Source organism: Heterodontus francisci, chromosome 14 (assembly GCF_036365525.1).
Source record: "Heterodontus francisci isolate sHetFra1 chromosome 14, sHetFra1.hap1, whole genome shotgun sequence".
Classification (NCBI taxonomy): Eukaryota; Metazoa; Chordata; class Chondrichthyes; order Heterodontiformes; family Heterodontidae; genus Heterodontus; species Heterodontus francisci.
The window spans coordinates 30,002,085-30,022,389 of NC_090384.1; the positions used below are offsets into that span (position 1 = coordinate 30,002,085).

The 20,305-nt window shown below is 41.3% G+C and overlaps 1 protein-coding gene across 4 annotated transcripts in view; it reads left to right on the plus strand.

Moving 5' to 3' along the window:
• Nucleotides 1-300: 300 nt before the first annotated feature.
• Nucleotides 301-20,305, plus strand: part of phf21aa (PHD finger protein 21Aa) — a 430,721-nt gene continuing 410,716 nt past the window's right edge. For 3 of the 4 annotated variants that reach the window (XM_068045947.1, XM_068045944.1, XM_068045945.1), the window contains exons 1-3: nt 301-1,128; nt 1,798-1,830; nt 2,217-2,282. In XM_068045947.1, coding sequence (XP_067902048.1) covers nt 1,075-1,128; nt 1,798-1,830; nt 2,217-2,282 — 153 coding nt within the window. In that variant the 5' untranslated portion in view covers nt 301-1,074. The remainder of the gene's footprint in view (nt 1,129-1,797; nt 1,831-2,216; nt 2,283-20,305) is intronic. The other variant, XM_068045943.1, reaches the window with a different exon arrangement.

Here is a 20,305-nt window from a genome sequence, read left to right on the forward strand (position 1 = left end):
ATGACAAAAAAAAAAGTTAAATAAATAATCCCAGTTGAGTTTGGAGTAAAGTGAGGAGTCGCAGCATCCGGGCACTTTCCCTAGGCAATGAGAGCCGCAACACCGCTGTTCCTTAGGCAAAGTGAAATAAATTCGCCACCGCCCGCGCCGTTAAATAGTCCCTCCCTCCTCCTCGCGCTCCATGCGCTCAATTAAACCCCTCCCCGTCCGCGCGACCTGTTCTCCGCGCGCGTGTGCGCGCACAGGCAAACAACCAAATCAAACGGCTGGCGGGGCAGCGGAAAGAAAAGGAGTGCTCGTGCACGCGCGCCGAGAGCGAGCACAGACAGGAGGGGGAGGGGTGCCGGGATTGAGCGTGAGTGAAGAGAGGCAGGGGCGCGCGCATACACACACACAGAGCCACTTTTTTTGAGGGACAGGGAGGGGGAAAAATGGGAAGTTTTCTTTTATAACCTATTATTTTTTAAATTGAAAAGAAAAAAGTGAAATAAATTTCGGCCGCTCGTTTCACACCGAGGTGTGTTTTTTCCTCAGGATTTGGAAACGCGAAGGATTTCTCTTTCCCCTCCCCCTCCCGTTTTGTATTCTCATTCGGCTTTATTTTCGGTAGCATTTTAAAAAATATATTATTTCAGCCCCTTTTGTTATAGTAATTTAGAGGGGGAAATGTTTTTGAAGTTGTTGTTGGTCGGGCAGCTCACCGCCCCCCTCTGGCTCGGCGGCGGCGCAGAGTGATGAGTCTGGTGGATGGGAGAACTTGTTTTGCGTTCACTCTCCCTGTGTCTTTCAGTTTCCCCTTCTCTCTATCTATATATTTTTATATATACTATATATAAAACATATTTATCAATATAAATAAAAAGCAGATATTTATACACATGCGGCCGACCGCGATGTTTAATGGACTTTCTCCTTCCTGAAATTATTTCGGGCCCTGTTTTTGTTGAATTGTTTTTTTACTCTTTTGGCTGCGTGAGGAAAGGGGGACTAAAGGAGAAGGGGAGCCGGGTATTTCCTTTTTCCTTTAAAGGGGTGGAAAAAAAGTGAAGGAAAGTGGCGCGGGAAGTAGAAGAGATGGAGTTACAAACTCTGCAGGAGGCTCTGAAAGTGGAAATCCAGTTTCATCAGGTAACCTGCTCTCATTTTCATTTATTGCATGTAATATGTGTGTTTTAATTTGAACTATTGCTTCTAAGGCATGCACACTATATAATCTGTTATTCGGGAATAATTGGCGAGAAACAATTTTTCCAGTTTATTTCTTTAAAGCTGAGTATAATGAAAAATTTTGCCTTCACAAACTTTTTAAATTTAGGGTGTACCTTTTTAAAGTATTTGAAAACTACATTATCCTGTCGCTATCTGGGGAATGGAGAGAAAAGAGAATAAGTAGATAAATAAGTGCATTCTTGTAATGGAGTTATGAATAAAAGTTATGAATTTGTAAAAAGTAGTTATTTAGTTACATATTCTGTATGTAATAAAACAGTTCTTATATTTTGGAAGCATTATTCACCTCTAACTGGTTTTAGCAGTTAGTGCCATAGAAATTAGGGGGGAAAAGATTTTTTTAGAAGGACTTATTGATCAAGACCGTCCATATATAATTTGTGATCTTGAATCAAACTGAGAAGTCTTATTAAGAGTCCATATTTGTTGACTAAAGTAAATACAGTTAGCCTAACACTTGACCTCACAGGTTGGATTGATCAATAAAACCAACCCTTGTAGTATTCACTGTGGCATGATCTCTCTCAAGAACATTAACTTGCTCTGTTTTATCTCTTCTCCAAACAGAAACTTGTGGCCCAGATGAAACAGGATCCCCAGGTATACTTTATTTTATGTCCTGTTTACTTTTTCAAATGTGTTATATATTATGCAAAATCATAAAACACTGATTTAGTAAATATATATAATTAAATGTTTTTCCATTCCCATTCATAAATGTTATTAAAACTTAAGAAAATGTACAGTATGGATTATTGTGTCTATGAAAATGCATTATAGTTCTGACCTATTCCAAAATCTTCAGCACTTTTCAGCTCAATAAGACAGAATGAGGTCTTTTTGTTAGTCATTTTAAAAAAAAGCTTTTTGAATTTTCTCCCCCTCTAGAGTATTCAACTGAAATGTTGAATGACTCATTTTCCTAGTATGATGAGAAGACTTGTATTAGTAATGTGATATTACATTGTTTAAATTTTATTTCACAGAATGCTGATTTGAAGAAACAGTTACATGAATTACAAGCCAAGATAACTGCTCTCAGTGAGAAACAAGTAAGGGAAAAATGGATTTGTGGCTTTTTTTGTTACAGATGGTTGTGTTTTCTCCAGGGAAGAACTCAACCTGGAGGATTGAGTAGTTTACTGGAAGTTTTTAATGCTGTGGAGTTGGCTGGTGTTGGTTTGGAAAAAAAACTGGTGTTCAGATAGTCCTAATTACACCTGTTACTATGGCTGGTTTTTTCAGATTTTGTGCAGTTTTAAAAAATAGTGGGAGCAGCAGATGTGTTGAAGTGACAGTGTTCTTCTAATTCTAACCTCTTGTGTTGTACATCTGAAACTCTCCATTGTTATATTCTTCAGTTCCCTTTGTACTATAAATTTATCTATCTTTAACGTTTGTATTTAAGAGTACACATTAGTTATTTCTAATCTTTAAATGATTTTACAAACACTATTTTTGAGGTAGTGTATTTTCCCCCAAGTACTTCTCTCATTCTCACTTTGGCTGTTTCATCCAAGCATTTATTTTATTAAGATTTGCTATTCTACCTTCTGTCCACTTTTGATATGTTATTTTTTGCGCAAGTGCAGTAAGGGCTTGGCTTCTCCCTAGTTTTTTCTCCTCTTGGCTGTTATAGTGTGTGTGTGTTGACAGCCCCTTTTTTTTCTTTGTTTCTGAGTCTAGGTTATTTGTGCATTCAGTTTCACATTACTCTCCCCCCAGTATTTATAGCATCCTGCTCTCTTCACTACTTAAAAGAGGCAAGTAATATTTAGTGAAGCTGTGTCTACATTGAGTTCTGAGTTCACATCATTTTATTCCACTCCGGAGTAAATTGTTTCTTGCGCTATGAAATAAAAAAAATCAAATATTTCAAGGACAGAAAAGCAAAGATCTACAGAAAAGCACTCATGTTTGAACTTCCATTCTCAAGACTATTGATGTACCTTGTTAATTCTAGAACAGCACCCTTAATTACAATTTTAAATCTCATGTTCTCTTTAAAGCTATTGTCTGATGTTTCTGTAAAGTCAGCCTTCAATCATTGTCATGTGATTAGCTGCCTTAGTAACCATGTGGGCCAACCACCAGTTCACAGTGTAGGAATACATACTGGATTGAGTATTTGCATTTGACTAGCTATTTTTATAGGTTTTGGTTTAAAAGCCGAAAAATTTTGGTAAGTTGAATTTGTGTCTCAGTAGTTACAGTGCTGCACTTTGGCAACAATGTCTGTCCTGTTGAAGATTTGGTTGTGAAGTTTAAACTGCTAATTTTTTTTAAGTATTGTATTTGTAATTTTGCAGAAGGATCAGTTTTAGTTAAGCATTGATTACATTTTCACCCCTGTCCCTCCCCCTATAAATGAAGGTCATGTAAGATGTCTAATCTTGCCTTGAAATTATTGTATTGCTTTAATTAGTTTGTTTTTTGTAAAAAAAATTATAACTGGTTAAACTTGAGAGTTGGCATAATTTTCTTTTACTGCTGAAGCTTTGAGAAGTTATGTTTATTAAATGCTAACAATTTCTGTAACCATGTAGAGTGGTCTTTTTAGTTCTAACCATTGACATACGAACATACGAATTAGGAGCAAGAGTCGGTCACTCTGCCCCTTGAGCCTGCTCTGCCATTTAATAAGATCATGGCTGATCTGATTGTAATCTCGACCCCACTTTACTGCCTACCTATTTTAACCTTTCACCCCCTTGCTTATCAAGAATCTATTCTACCACTGTCTTAAAAATATTCAAAGACTCTGCTTCCACTGCCTTTTGAGGAAAAGAGTTCCAAAGACTCACGACCCTCTGAGAAAAGATTTCTCCTCATCTCTGTCTTCAATGGGCGACCGCTTATTTTTAAATAGTGACCCTTGGGTCTAGATTCTCCCACAAGGGGAAGCATCCTTTCCAAATCCACCCTGTCAAGACCCCGCAGGATCTTATATGTTTTAATTATGTTGCCTCTTACTAATGCCCTTTAAGGAAGGAAATTTGCTGTCCTTGCCTGGTCTTGCCTACATGTGACTCCAGACCCATAGCAAAGTGGTTGACTCTTAAATGCTCTCTAAAATGGCCTAGCAAGCCACTCACTTTAAGGGCCACTGGAGTAGCCATATAAATACCGTGGCTACAAGAGCAGGTGCAGAGGCTTGGAATCCTGAGGCGAGTAACTCACCTCCTGACTCCCCAAAGCCTGTCCACCATCTACAAGGCACCAGGCAGGAGTGTGCTGGAATACTCTCCACTTGCCTGGATGGGTGCAGCTCCAACAACACTCAAGAAGCTCGACACCATCCAGGACAAAGCAGCCCACTTGATTGGCACCCCATCTACAAACTTTCACTCCCTCCACCACCGACGCGCAGTGGCAGCAGTGTGTACCATCTACAAGATGCACTGCAGCAATGCACCAAGGCTCCTTAGACAGCACCTTCCAAACCCGTGACCTCTACCAACAAGAAGGACAGGGGCAGAAAATACATGGGAACACCACCACCTGCAAGTTCCCCTCCAAGTCACACCATCCTGACTTAGAACTATATCGCTGTTCCTTCACTGTTGCTGGGTCAAAGCCCTTCCTAACAGCACTGTGGGTGTACCTACCTCACATGGACTGCAGCGGTTCAAGAAGGCAGTTCACCACCACCTTCTCAAGGGCAGTTAGGGATGGGCAACAAATGCTTGCCTAGCCAACGACGCCCACATCCCAGAAATGAATTTTAAAAAAAGCCTTTTAAATCAAGCGAATACAAGCCTAGGCTGTCTACCTTTCCTCATAAGGCAACCTGCCCATTCCAGGTATTAGTCTAGTAAACCTTCTCTGAACTGCTTCCAGTGCATTTACATCCTTCCTTAAATATAGAGATCAATACTGTACAAAGTACTCCTAGATGTGGTCTCACCAATACCCTGTATAACTGAAGCATTACCTCCCTACTTTTGTATTCAATTCCCCTCGCAATAAACAACATTCTATTATCTTTCCTAATTACTTGCTGAATCTGCATACTAACCTTTTGTGATTCATGCACGAGGCCACCCAGGTGTCTCTGCATCTCAGAGCTCTGCAATCTCTCACCATTTTTAAAAATTCTTTCTTCCTGCCAAAATGGACGATTTCACGTTTTCCCACATTATACTCCATTTGCCAGATCTTTGCCCGCTCACTTAACCTATCTATCTCCCTTTATAGACTCCTTATGTCCTCTTCACAACTTACTTTCCTACCTATCAGCAAATTTAGCAGCCGTACCTTTGGTCCCTTCATCCAAGTCATTTATATAAATTGTAAAAAGTTGAGACCGCAGCACTGATCCCTGCGTCACACCACTCATTACATCTTGCCAACCAGAAAATGACCCATTTATGCGCACTCTGTTTCCTGTTAGCTAGCCAATCTTCTATCTATGCCAATATGTTGGCCCCTCCACCATGAGTTTCTATTTTCCGCACTAACCTTTGATATATCAACTTCTCAAATGCCTTTTGGAAGTGTAAGTACAGTACATCCACTGGTTCTCCTTTATCCACAGCACATGTTACTTCTTCAAAGAACTCCAACAAATTAGTTAAACGTGATTTCCCTTTTACAAAACCGTGTTGACTCTGCCTGATTACCATGAATTTTTCTAAGTCCCCTGCTATAACATCTTTAATAGCTTTTACCATTTTCCCCAAGACAGATGTTAAGCTAACTGCCTGCTTTCTGTCTCTCTCCCTTTTTGAATAAACGAGTTACATTGGTTATTTTCCAATCTATTGGACCTTTCCCTAAATCTAGGAAATTTTGGAAAATTAGAACTATCATATTAACTATCTCACTAGCCACTTCTTTTATCACCCTAGGATGAAGGCCATCAGGACCCGGAGACTGGTCAGCCCACAGCTCCGACAATTTGTTCAGTACCATCTCTTTGGTGGTTGTCATTTTCTTGAGTTCACCCGTCCCTTCCGTTTCCTGATTTACAGCTATTTCTGGGATGTTACTTATATCCTCTATGGTGACGACCAATGCAAAATACCTGTTCAATTCATCTGCCATCTCCTTATTTTCCCTTATTAATTCCCCAGACTCACTTTCTATAGGACCAACGCTCGCTTTGTTAACTTTTTTCTTTTTTAAAAACTATAGAAACTCTTACTTTCTGTTTTTATGTTTCTAGCTAGCTTTCTCTCGTACTCTAATTTTTTGCTCCTTATCAATCTTTTAGTCAAACTTTGCTTTTTATATTCTGTCCAAACTTTTGACCTACCACCCATCTTTGCGTCATTAAGTGCTTTTTCTTTTAGTTTGATATTGCCTTTAACTTTTTTAGTTAACGACGGATGGTGGGTTAAAGGCCTGCTACCCGACCCAGACCTGACGGCCTGTCTGGGTCGGGGACACACAGCAAAAATTGCATTTTGTTCTGGTGGTAAGTGTTAAAAGTAAAAAACCTACATGAGCTGGGAGTCCGGGACATCAAGGAGGAAAACTGAGGTAAAAACAAGAAATGCTGGAAATAGTCAGCAGATATGGCCGCATGTGTGGCGAGAGAAGCAGAGTTAAGGTTTCAGGTCAGTGACCCTCATCAGAACTGACAAATGTTAGAAATGTAGAAGATTTTAAGCAAGTCAAGTGGGGGTGGGGCAAGAGATAACAGAAGAGAAGATGTTGATAGGGCAAGGTCACAGAGTAACTGACCAGAAAGTCATGGAACAAAAGCAAACAGGGTGAAAGACAAAGCGTTAGTATAGAGAGGGTGTCAATTGACAGTAAAATGAACAGCCCTGGCCCCAAGCACAAACTTGAAAAAAAACCAGTGGGTAGGCACAGTACAAACAAACTAAAAATAAACAAAAAAGAAAAAAAAAACTAAAAATAAAAAGGGGGGCCCTTCATGCTCTGAAATTATTGAACTCAATGTTCAGTCCGGAAGGCTAATTGCCTAATCGGTAAATGAGGTGCTGTTCCTCGAGCTTGCGTTGATGTTCGCTGGAACACTGCAGCAATCCCAGGACAGAGAGGTGAGCACGGGTGTATGTTGTAATGGAAGCAACCGGAAGCTCTGGGTCATGCTTTCGGACTGAGCGAAGGTATTCCACAAAGCGGTCACCCAATCTGCATTTGGTCTCCCCAGTGTAGAGGAGACCACGTTGTGAGCAGCGAATACAATACACTAAATTGAAAGAAGTACAAGTAAATCGCTGCTTCACCTGAAAGGAGAGTTTGGGGCCGTGAATAGAGAGGAGGTAAATGGGCAGGTATTACACCTGCGATTGCAGGGGAAGGTGCCATGGGAAGGGGACGAGGTGGTGGGGTAATGGAGGAGTGTCACGGAGGGAACGATCCCTTTGGAATGCTGACGGGAGGGGAAGATATGTTTGGTAGTGGCATCAAGCAGGATATGGCAGAAATGGCGGAGGATGATCCTTTGGATGTGGAGGCTGGTGGGATGGTAAGTGAGGACAAGGGGAACCCTGTTGCAGTTCTGGGAGGGAGGGGAAGGGGTGAGGGTAGAGGTGCGGGAAATGGGCCGGACACTGATAAGGGCCCTGTCAGCCACAGTGGCGGGACTCCTCGATTGAAGAAAAAGGAAGACATATCAGAAGCACTGTCGTGGAAGGTTGCATCATCAGAGCAGATATGTCGGAGACAGAGAAACTGGGAGAATGGAATGGAGTCCTTAAAGGAGGCAGGGTGTGAAGAAGTGTTGTCGAGGTAACTGTGGAGTCGGTGGGTTTATAATGAATATTAGTAGACAGCCTATCCTCAGAGATGTAGACAGAGAAGTCGAGGAAGGGAAGTGTCGGAGGTGGACCATGTGAAGGTAAGAGAAGGGTGGAAATTAGAAGCAAAATTGATTAAGTTTTCTAGTTCGGGGCGGGAGCAGGAAATGGCACTGATACAGTCATCAATGTACCGGAAGAAGAGTTCGGGGAGGGGTCCTGAGTAGGACTGGAACAAGGAATGTTTGACATATCCCACAAAAAGACAGGCATAACTAGGTCCCATGCGGGTACCCATAGCAACACCTTTTATTTGAAGGAAGGAAGTGGAGTTGAAGGGGAAGTTGTTCAATGTGAGAACAAATTCAGCCAGGCGGAGGAGGGTGGTGGTGGATGGGGACTGGTTGGGCCTATGTTCAAGGAAGAAGTGGAGAGCCCTCAAATCGTCCTGGTGGGGGATGGAGGTATAGAGAGATTGGATGTTCATAGTGAAGAGGAGGCGGTTAGGGCTAGGAAACTGGAAATTGTCGAAATGACGTAGGGTGTCAGAAGAGTCACGGTTGTAGGTGGGAAGAAACTGGACCAAGGGAGAAAAGGTAGTCAAGATAGGAAGAAATAAGTTCAGTGGGGCAGGAACAGGCTGAAACAATGGGTCTGTCGGGACAGTCCTGTCTGTGGATTTTGGGAAGGAGGTAGAAGCGGGCTGTCTGGAGTTGTGGGACTGAGGTTGGAAGCTGTAGAGGGAAGATCTCCAGAGGAGATGAACTCTGAGTCCATCTGAAACTCTAAGTCTGCGCAGTGAGCGTTTCTATGATGTCATCATGCTCATGCGGTAGCTTCCTGCACAGTGGCAGGGTAGGTAAAGGGAATATTCTGGTGGTCGGGTCAGGCGTAGGAAAAAATGGAGGGACTCTGGCCGGGTCGGGCTCGGGTCCAATGTGGTTCTGTCTGGTGCGGGTTGGGTTTTTTTTGGTGACATGAGCAGGCTTTTATGGTGGGTCCTCCTTTGGAATTTTTCTTTCTTGTTGGAATGTATCTTCTGTGTATTCTGTTGGAAGCATATCTGTATTCTCTTTGGAATGTACAAGATTTACTTTTTCTTTCTCTTGACTGAATTAAAGATTTGTTTATGGTGAAGTTGGCAACTCAAGCAATTGAGCATTTAACTCTTGACAAGAGAATCCTAAACTTGAGCTCCAGGTTTACCTGTTGCATGAAGTTCACTGGCTCAACTAGACAGTTTTGCTCAATTCTTTGGCTGTTAAATATTTACAATGTTAGGTGCTGTTGTGCCTCGTCTTACTGAAAACCTACCACCTGCTGGCCAGTTGTGGAGTATGGGGTTGTTCCTGACTGGGGCTTTTTAAATCATTGTTATATTTTCTCTGTGGACATAAATCTTTAGTAACTTAGTTGTCCTGAGACTGTGCCCCCGTGTTTTAGGTTTCTCAACCAGTGGAAACAGTCTCTCAGCGTCTACCCTATCCAGCCCCTTCAGAATCTTGTGTGTTTGCATGAGATTGCCTCTCATTCTTCTAAACTCCAGAGAATATAGGCCCAACTCTGGAGGATATAACAGTGCTGCTTTGGGGCAGGGCAAGTGGAGGCAAAGTGACACCTCAGAAGAGGGCATTAAATTGGAAAGAGCTATTGGCGCACCTTACCCAGCTCAATAGCAAAGTGGAAATTTGGTAGATTGTTGGGGGCGGGGAGGGAAATGTAGTTTGTGGAGCAAATAGATATATCTATGCTCAATTTAAAAAAGTAATTGTATTGGAATTCATCAGCTACGTGCCTTTCTAAAATACTTAATCCTTTATACTGATAGAGTTAAAAGATAAAGATGTGAAATGTATGGTATAACTAGAGTACTTTGAATCATACTGAATCATATTTGAGTCATACAGTATAATATCTAAAATTTTGGTGCAGAATGTACTTGCCTATTTAGGGTGCTGTTGAAATTTCATCTTTCACCTTTTGAAACTTCAAATATACAAGGTAATCTAGCATTGTGCTAACTCGAATCCAAATCTGTATTTTTAACAATTGGGAATAAAGCAGTATTATCTAAATTTTGAAATGTGGGTGTAGTTAGGTGCAAGAATAGACAATTCTATGAAGATTACACTTCCCTAACTCCACTTTTATTTTCCGTATCTCACCTCTTCCAATCATAACAATATGGAGATTCATTTTCAAAACTTTAGGAAATGTTTGACTTGGTGCAATCTTACTAATCAAAGCATGGAAGCTTTTTATGGATGTGTCGACATTGCAATACTGAAGTAACAGTTTTAGAGGGACTAATGGATATGTCATTGATAAAGCCAAAGAATAATGTGGAGGGGGTGGGGCGGGGGGGGTGGTGGAATAGAGGATTTCAGATGTTTTAAATTACATGAAGACTAAGAGGTTGGAAACTGGAATCCCAAATTGAGATTTTTAGTATTTCACTCATAGTCTAGCACATTGATGTTTAAGATTTTGATTTTATGGGCCACTTGGATGCATACCATGGAGCCTCGGGCCACATAAGATATGAATTGATCCTGTTAATTTGCATATAATTCAAGTTTCTGATCGAAGTAGGTTCAGGTGAACACTTTAGGGCATATGCACCAATGAGGTGATGGTCCTTCCAAAATATTCAGACCCAAAAATTCAAACGTGGTGGGGGCGGGGGGAAAGAAACAATAAATAGGAAATCTAAGTGCAAGTAGGACTGAGATGCTAGGGCCAGATTCTAAGGAAGCTGAGGCCCGGGGACTGCAAGTTGGAAATCACCGCACTAACTGCCTGTGGTGGTGCTTGCAGTTAGTCTGAGGTATGGAGGAATATTTTGCAAATTTGCTTCTCATGTTAAGGTGACTGCTAAATTATTCCTTGTATGGTAGTGGTCTAAATAGGCCCTAAAATCAATGACCGATTAATTGATAGTGAGGGAAGTTTACAAATTGCCAGGTGCTTGTAAAACACCAGCTCCAGATCAAGCTGTGAAGTTCCTTTACCCACAGAAATTAACCTGTAATTTACTTTTTTTTTAAATGTTCTTTTAACACTTGGCAATATGAAGGACACAACTTTATATATGAAATATATTTATCTATATAATAGTCTTTTTAAACTATAAAAAATTGCAAGTCTGATTTGTTTTCTCTATACTGCAACCACCACCCACCCCCCAGCCAGGCCTTCACCGTATTGCCAAGTGGCAATTGTCAAGGCTAACATCAACCAGAACTCTTCATTCAGTTGATGTGGGAATATGCTCTCAATGATGAATTACATTTATGATAAATTCTCGTCATCTTGCAGTGATTCTAATGTGTGTATTACTGGGAAATAATACTCTTTATTTTAAGGCAATCTAGTAGAGGGATTCACGTGACATCATTGGAGCAATTTCTAACCCTTTGATTCTTCAGATTAGTTTACTGCTTTGTAACATTATTAAAAGTAATGTGTACTGTGAGCTATAGGTAAGTGAATTGATTTGGTTTAGTTTTTGCAAAAACAACTTTTGATCATTCTTTCCATTGGTGACTAGTATACTGTGCACTTATATGATGACGTCCACAATAATTGTGAAGTAATCACTGCTAGTTTATTGAGAAATAATTTGCAGTCAATGGCATGCATTATGTGAGGGCTAGCACTTGTGTGGCATACAGGAAATATTTTGCCTTAACCACCTTGTAAGCCACATGAGTTATACAAGTCATTCACACAATAAATATAGTCCATATCCTGCTCTCAGACTTGTGGTTTTCAATTCGAGCTGTGTTTTCTTTTTAATTTGAGTGATTTTTTTTTGGACTTTTTGTACATCTTATTTTACTTCAGATTATCACTGGTTTACCCAAAACTGACCATTTATCGAGAGTAGACTGTAGTGTCTATATTTTCCAAATTGGAGTTTCACTGTTGGTTACCAATTTTTCCTTAGTACAGCTGTGTTATGTTATGAGACTTCATTTATATAATGGAAAGGGTCTTGTCTAACTAAGACTACTATATTTTACTAGAAAGCAATGTGTGGTCTTTTCTTACGACAGGAATAGCATTTTACTAAAATATATTGGTTGATACATGTATAATTTATGTTGCCATTAAAAAGACACCATCAAATTCTCTAAAATCTCAGATTTTCCACAATATTATAACTGAAGAAACAGAAAAATATACCGACATTAGCAAGTTTAAGATCCAAATTCAAAGTATTATTTTGTGGCTTTATTGAAAATATGCCTTTTATATAACATCTTTCACAACCTCAGGATGTCCCAAAGTGCTTTACGGCCAAAGAAGTATTTTTGAAGCATAGTTACTGTTATAATGTAGAAAACTTCAAGTAGAGGATGTACAAAACTGTTCATTTTTGAGTTTAACTATTGGTGTTTGAAAACAGAGAATTACGCTGTTCAGTATTTTTTTGGTAGAGCTGACTTTAAAGTGAAATTTGAAATGCATGTAATTAAAATTGATGTCACCATTACTTTTCCCCTTTGGCTTGAATGTTGAAACTAGGCAAGTTATATCCACCAATTTTTGTACCTTCTGTACGGGTGCAGGCACCTCTTGTGCCTCATCCAAGTGACTGTTTATTTTTCATATGAGCCTGGATGGTGATTTCTCATGAGCTTGCCAAAATGAGAATCATCAAATTAATTTGAACCCCTGCCTCTTCGTGATGTGGAATGGTGAATGGCTACATGAAATGCTACTAGACTGAATTAATAGTTTTCAGAGCAAGGATAAGGAAAATGAGGAATGTACTTTCTGGTCATATTGAGTCATGAAGATTGGAAGACCCAGGTTTAATTTTCAGGCCTTCAGAGTTGGTTGCTCTCAGATGATTTGGTGCAAAGTCAATATGGGTGGAGCTCAGGAATAGGAAGGGTGCAGTCACGATGTTGGGGGTTTACTACAGGTCTCCCAACAGCCAGCGGGAGGCAGAGGAGCAGATATGTAGACAGATTTTGGAAAGATGTAAAGGTAACAGGGTTGTAGTGGTGGGTGATTTTAACTTCCCCAATATTGACTGGGACTCACTTAGTGCTCGGGGCTTGGATGGGGCAGAATTTGTAAGGAGGATCCAGGAGGGCTTCTTGAAACAATACGTAGATAGTCCAACTAGGGATGGGGCCGTACTGGACCTGGTATTGGGGAATGAGTCCGGCCAGGTGGTCGAAGTTTCTGTAGGGGAGCATTTCGGGAACAGTGACCATAATTCCATAAGTTTTAAGGTACTTGTGGATAAGGATAAGAGTAGTCCTCGGGTGAAGGTGCTAAATTGGGGGAAGGCTAATTATAACAATATTAGGCAGGAACTGAAGAATTTAGATTGGGGGCGGCTGTTTGAGGGTAAATCAACATCTGACATGTGGGAGTCTTTCAAACGTCAGTTGATTAGAATCCAGGACCAGCATGTTCCTGTGAGGAAGAAGGATAAGTTTGGCAAGTTTCGGGAACCTTGGATAACGCGGGATATTGTGAGCCTCGTCAAAAAGAAAAAGGAAGCATTTGTAAGGGCTGGAAGGCTAGGAACAGACGAATCCCTTGAGGAATATAAAGACAATAGGAAGGAACTTAAGCAAGGAGTCAGGAGGGCTAAAAGGGGTTATGAGAAGTCATTGGCAAACAGGATTAAGGAAAATCCCAAGGCTTTTTTTATGTATATAAAGAGCAAGAGGGTAACCAGGGAAAGGGTTGGTCCACTCAAGGACAGAGAAGGGAATCTATGTGTGGAGCCAGAGGAAATGGGCGAGGTACTAAATGAGTACTTTGCATCAGTATTCACCAAAGAGAAGGACTTGGTGGATGATGAGTCTAGGGAAGGGAGTTTAGATAGACTCAGTCATCTCATTATCAAAAAGGAGGAGGTGTTGGGTGTCTTGCCAAGCATTGAGGTAGATAAGTCCCCAGGGCCTGATGGGATCTACCCCAGAATACTGAGGGAGGCAAGGGAAGAAATTGCTGGGGCCTTGACAGAAATCTTTGCATCCTCATTGGCTACAGGTGAGGTCCCAGGGACTGGAGAATAGCCAATGTTGTTCCTTTGTTTAAGAAGGGTAGCAAGGATAATCCAGGAAATTATAGGCCGGTGAGCCTTACGTCAGTGGTAGGGAAATTATTAGAGAGGATTCTTCGGGACAGGATTTACTCCCATTTGGAAACAAATGAACTTATTAGCGAGAGGCAGCATGGTTTTGTGAAGGGGAGGTCGTGTCTCACTAATTTGATTGAGTTTTTTGAGGAAGTGACAAAGATTATTGATGAAGGAAGGGCAGTGGATGTTTAGATTTTAGATTTAGAGATACAGCACTGAAACAGGCCCTTCGGCCCACCGAGTCTGTGCTGACCATTAACCACCCATTTATACTAATCCTACACTAATCCCATATTTCTACCACATCCTCACCTGTCACTATATTTTCCTACCACCTACCTATACTAGTGGCAATTTATAATGGCCAATTCACCTATCAACCTGCAAGTCTTTTGGCTATCTGTATGGACTTCAGTAAAGCCTTTGAAAAGGTCCCTCATGGCAGACTGATACAAAAGATGAAGTCACATTGGATCAGAGGGGAGCTGGCAAGATGGATACAGAACTGGCTCTGTCATAGAAGACAGAGGGTAGCAGTGGAAGGGTGTTTTTCTGAATGGCGGGATGTGACTAGTGGTGTTCCGCAGGGATCAGTGCAGGGACCTTTGCTGTTTGTAGTATATATAAATGATTTGGAGGAAAATGTAGCTGGTTTGATTAGTAAGTTTGCGGACGACACAAAGGTTGGTGGAGTTGCGGACAGTGATGAGGATTGCCAGAGGGTACAGCAGGATATAGATCGGTTGGAGACTTGGGCGGAGAAATGGCAGATGGAGTTTAATCCGGACAAATGTGAGGTAATGCATTTTGGAAGGTCTAATGCAGGTGGGAAGTATACAGTAAATGGTAGAACCCTTAGGAGTATTGACAGGCAGAGAGATCTGGATGTACAGGTCCACAGGTCACTGAAAGTGGCAACGCAGGTGGATAAGGTAGTCAAGAAGGCATACGGCAAGAAGGCATACGGCAAGAAGGCTTGCCTTCATCGGTCGGGGCATAGAGTATAAAAATTGGCAAGTCATGCTGCAGCTGTACAGAACTTTAGTTAGGCCACACTTAGAATATTGCGTGCAATTCTGGTCGCCACACTACCAGAAGGACGTGGAGGCTTTGGAGAGGGTACAGAGGAGGTTTACCAGGATGTTGCCTGGTCTGGAGGGCATTAGCTATGAGGAGAGGTTGGATAAACTCGGATTGTTTTCACAGGAACGACGGAGGTGGAGTGGCGACATGATCGAGGTTTACAAAGTTATAAGCGGCATGGACAGAGTGGATAGTCAGAAACTTTTTCCCAGGGTGGAAGAGCCAGTTACTAGGGGACATAGGTTTAAGGTGAGAGGGGCAAAGTTTAGAGGGGATGTGCGAGGCAAGTTCTTTACACAGAGGGTGGTGAGTGCCTGGAACGTGCTGCCGGGGGAGGTGGTGGAAGCAGGTACGATAATGGCGTTTAAGAGGCATCTTGACAAATACATGAATAGGATGGGAATAGAGGGATACGGACCCCGGAAGTGCAGAAGGTTTTAGTTTAGGCAGGCATCAAGATCGGTGCAGGCTTGGAGGGCCGAATGGCCTGTTCCTGTGCTGTACTGTTCTTTGTTCAAAGTCAACATGATTGGTCATGGTGCACCTGAGCTGGGGAGTGGGAAAAAAAATCTACCAAGGTTCCTTCCTTTGGTTGCTTGCCTATGACTCCTGCATGCATGTGGAAATCAGGTGAGGACAGGGATTGGCTTGGATGAATGCTCTTGGGGTCGAATAGCTTATCGACATTGTGTCTAGGTTTATATATGAAGAATGACGATTGGACAGCGAGTGCTTGCACCTATGTAACTGCACCCCAGGATAGGTTACTGCTTTTGGGCAGGAAAAAAATGCTTGTGCTACTTATGTCAAATATCAGTTGTTGGGTTGTAGAATTATAAAACCTATTCGGTGTAAAATTGTGCAGGTCATCTCTTAAACTAACGCGAAATCCTTGTTACCAAAGCAAAGTAATTAGTTATTTTCAGTTCAGCTTTGTTAGATATGACTTCTGGCAAAGCAGTGGCCATTATTGATGAGAATTTTTTTTCCACTTTTAGATATATTTTAGTAAAGGTGGTTTCTTCGTCCTGCATAGTTTACAGCTGATTCAGTACTCTGGAAGTCAAATTATAAGAGTGAAGGGCAACATTTTAACTGCATGCAGAATGCATTTCTGGATTTTGATCTTTCTTGCAGAATGAATATTGGTGGAACAATTCTCTTTCACATCCTAACATCCTTGTTTGGAATATAGTGCTTTATTTCTGTCCTCCTACAAAAATGATTGGGGTACTGTAACTTTAATAAACAAAAACTTCTAAATATGTTTGCCTATTCTTAAGAGTTTGCCCTGTATAAATTTGGTCTAAATAGACTTGGGCTGTTTTCTCTGTCGACAAAAAGTTGAACATTGAAGCACGTCCCTGTCCTCACCTGATTTCCACAGGCAGCTCCTGTATGTAAGGATCTTTTAACTTGTATTTGGGTAGTATACTGTCAAGTATCTGATTCTGTTGGTTTCTGTACTCCTTCAGTGTCATCTCTCAACATATTTATCCTTGTACATCATGATACTTGCAGAAACAGTGGGCCTGTAACTGGATGTAGCCGCAGCATAGATCTCTTGTATTTCATCTTCCTTGATATTGTGTTTTTGAAGAGAATGTTACTTTGATCCCCTTTTCCTCTGTGGCTGTTGGTATTAATTTAACAAAGGAAATACTGTAATATTTAACTTTATAATGTTCGGTGTTAGAATACCATTTGATTCTTTCGTTGATTTTCCAATGATAGGACAGCTTCTTTAAAAGCTATGTTGGGAATTCACTCGGATAACTGTATGACTGATTAGCATTTCTATTTAAACAGCAGCAATAAGTTGTATTTATATAGTGCCTTTGATGTAGTAAAATGTCCCGAGGCACTTCACAGGAACTGTATCAAACAAAACTTTACCCCATGCTACAAAGGAGACAATCCTTAGGACAAATGATCTAAAGCTTGGTCAAAGAGGTAGGTTTTAAGGAGCATCGAAAGGGAAAAAGAGGGATAGAGAGGAAAGACGTTGAAGAAGAGCATCCCAGAGCTTAGGGCCTTGGCAGCTGTAGCCTCGGCCGCCAATGATGGGGCGATTTAAAATTGGGGGCGCTGAGGAGGGCAGATATCTTGAAGGGTTGTATGGCTGGAAGAAATTAGAGGTACGGAGGCATTTGAAAACAAGATGAGAATTTTAAAATCGAGGTGTTGATTAACAAGGAGCCAATGTAGGTCAGTGAGCACACGGGTGATGAGTGAACGGAACCTGGTGCAAGTTAGGACATTAGCAGTACAGTTTTAGATAATCTCAAGTTGATGAAGGATAGAACTTGGGAGTCAGCCAGGAGTCTTTTGGAAACGGAGGCATGGATGAACTTTTCGGGCAGCCTGTGAGCTGAGGCAGGAGCGGAGTTGGGCGATGTTATGGAGGTGGAAGTAGGCAGTCTTGGTGCAGATTTGTAATCTAAGCTCATCTTGGGCTCAAATATGACATCAAGGTTACGAACAGTCTAGCATAGCCTCAGACAGTTGCCAGCCAAAGGTACAGAGTCGAAGGCGAGGGATTGGAGTTTTTGGCAGGGATCAAAAACAATGGCTTCAGTCTTCCCAATATTTAATTGCCGGAAATCTCTGCTCATCCTGTACTGGATATTGTTTTGTGCAACGAGATGAGAATAATTAATGACATAGTGAAGGTGCCCCTAGGTAGCAGCGAACGTAATACAATTGAATTTTGCATTCATTTTGAGGGAGACACAAGTGGGTCCAAGACTAGTTTTTAAAATTAAATAAGGGCAGTTATGAGGGTATAAAAGCAGAGCTAGCTAAAGTGAACTGGCAGTTTAGGTTAAGGTACAGGTCAATAGAGATGCAGTGGCAGACATTTAAGGGGATATTTCAGAATAAACAGAATAGATACATTCCGACAAGAAAGAAGAATTCCAAGGGGAGGACCCACCATCCGTGGTTAACTAAAAAGTTAAAGATAGTATCAAACTTGAAGAAAAAGCATATACTTATGCAAAGATGGGTGGCAGGTCAGAAGATTGGACAGAATATAAAAAACAGCAAAGAAAGACTGAAAGATTAATACGGAGGGAAAAATTAGAGTATGAGAGAAAGCTAGCTAGAAATATAAAAACAGATGGTAAGAGTTTCTATCGATATTTATTTAAAAAAGAAAAGAGTTAAAGTGAGCGTTGGTCCAATAGAAAGTGAGTCTGGGGAATTAATGGATAATAAGGAGATGAGATGAACAGGTATTTTGCATCAGCCTTCACTATAGAGGATACAAGTAACATATCAGAATTAGCTGTGAGTGAGAAAATGGAAGGGAGGAAGGAACTCAAGAAAATTACCATCACCAGAGAAGTGGTACTGAGCAAATTGTTGGAGCTGCAGGCTGACCAGTCCCCCGGATCCTGATGGACTTCAACCTAGGGTCTTGAAAGAAGTGGCTGCTGAGATAGTTGATGTGTTGGTTTTAATTTTCCAAAATTCCCTAGATTTGGGGAAGGTTCCATTTGATTGGAAAATATTGAATATTATTCCTGTATTCAAGAAGGGAGGGAGACAAAGCAGGAAACTATAGGCCAGTTAGCTTAACATTTTTCATAGGGAAGTTGTTAAAAGCTATTATTAAAGATGTTCTAGTATGCCACTTGGAAAAGTTTAAGGTAATCAGGCAGTGTCAACATTGTTTTGTAAAAGGGAAATCATGTTTAACCAATTTACTGGAGTTCGTTGAGGTAGTAACGTGCTGTGGATAAAGGGGAACTGGTAGATTAGATTAGATTAGATTAGAGATACAGCACTGAAACAGGCCCTTCGGCCCACCAAGTCTGTGCCGAACATCAACCACCCATTTATACTAATTCTACACTAATCCCATATTCCTACCAAACATCCCCACCTGTCCCTATATTTCCCTACCACCTACCTATACTAGTGACAATTTATAATGGCCAATTTACCTATCAACCTCCAAGTCTTTTGGCATGTGGGAGGAAACCGGAGCACCCGGAGAAAACCCACGCAGACACAGGGAGAACTTGCAAAGTCCACACAGGCAGTACCCGGAATCGAACCCGGGTCCCTGGAGCTGTGAGGCTGCGGTGCTAACCACTGCGCCACTGTGCGATGTACTGTGCTTAGATTTCCAGAAGGCATTTGATAAGTTGCCACATCAAAGGTTATTGCAGAAAATAGAAGCTCGTGGTGTAGGGGGTAATATTGGCATGGATAGAGGATTGGCTAGCTAACAGGAAACAGAAGGCATAAATGGGTCATTTTCTGATTGGCAAGATGTAATAAGTGGTGACGCAGGGATCAGTGCTGTGGCCTCAACTTTTTACAACTTGTGTAAATGACTTGGATGAAGGGACCGAAGGTATAGTTAAATTTGCTGATGAGACAAAGATAGGTAGGAAAGTAAGTTGTGAAGAGGACATAAGGAGGCTACAAAGGGATATAGATAGGTTAAGTGAGTGGGCAAAGATCTGGCAAGTGGAGTATAATGTGGGAAAATGTGAAATTGACCATTTTGGAAGAAAGAATAAAAAAGAAGCATATTCTCTAAATGGTGAGAGATGCAGAGGGATCTGGTTGTCCTGGTGCATGAATTGCAAAAGGTTACTATGCAGGTACAGCAACTAATTTGGAAAGCTTCTAGAATGTTTTTGTTTATTGCAAGGGGAATTGAATACAAAAGTACTGAGGTAATGCTTCAGTTAAACAGGGCATTGGTGAGAATACATCTGGAGTACTATGTACAGTATTGGTCTCCTTAGTTAAGGAAGTATGTAAATGCATGCATTGGAAGCAGTTCAGAGAAGGTTTACTAGACTAATACCTGGAATGGGTGGGTTGTCTTATGAGGAAAGGTTGGACAGGCTGGGCTTGTATCTGCTGGAGTTTAGAAGAGTAAGTGGCGACTTGATTGAAACATAAGATCCTGAGGGGTCTTGACAGGGTGGATGTGGAAAGGATGTTTCCTTTTGTGGGAGAATCTAGAACTCGGGGTCACTGTTTAAAAATAAGGGGTTGTCCATTTAAGGCAGAGCAAGTGGAGTAATCGGTTCAGCCATGAACTTATTGAATGGCGGAACAGGCTTGAGGGGCCGAGTGGCTTACACCTGCTAATTAGTATGTTTGTTCGTATTGGCCAATGTTTTGGTCTGTTGACGTATTA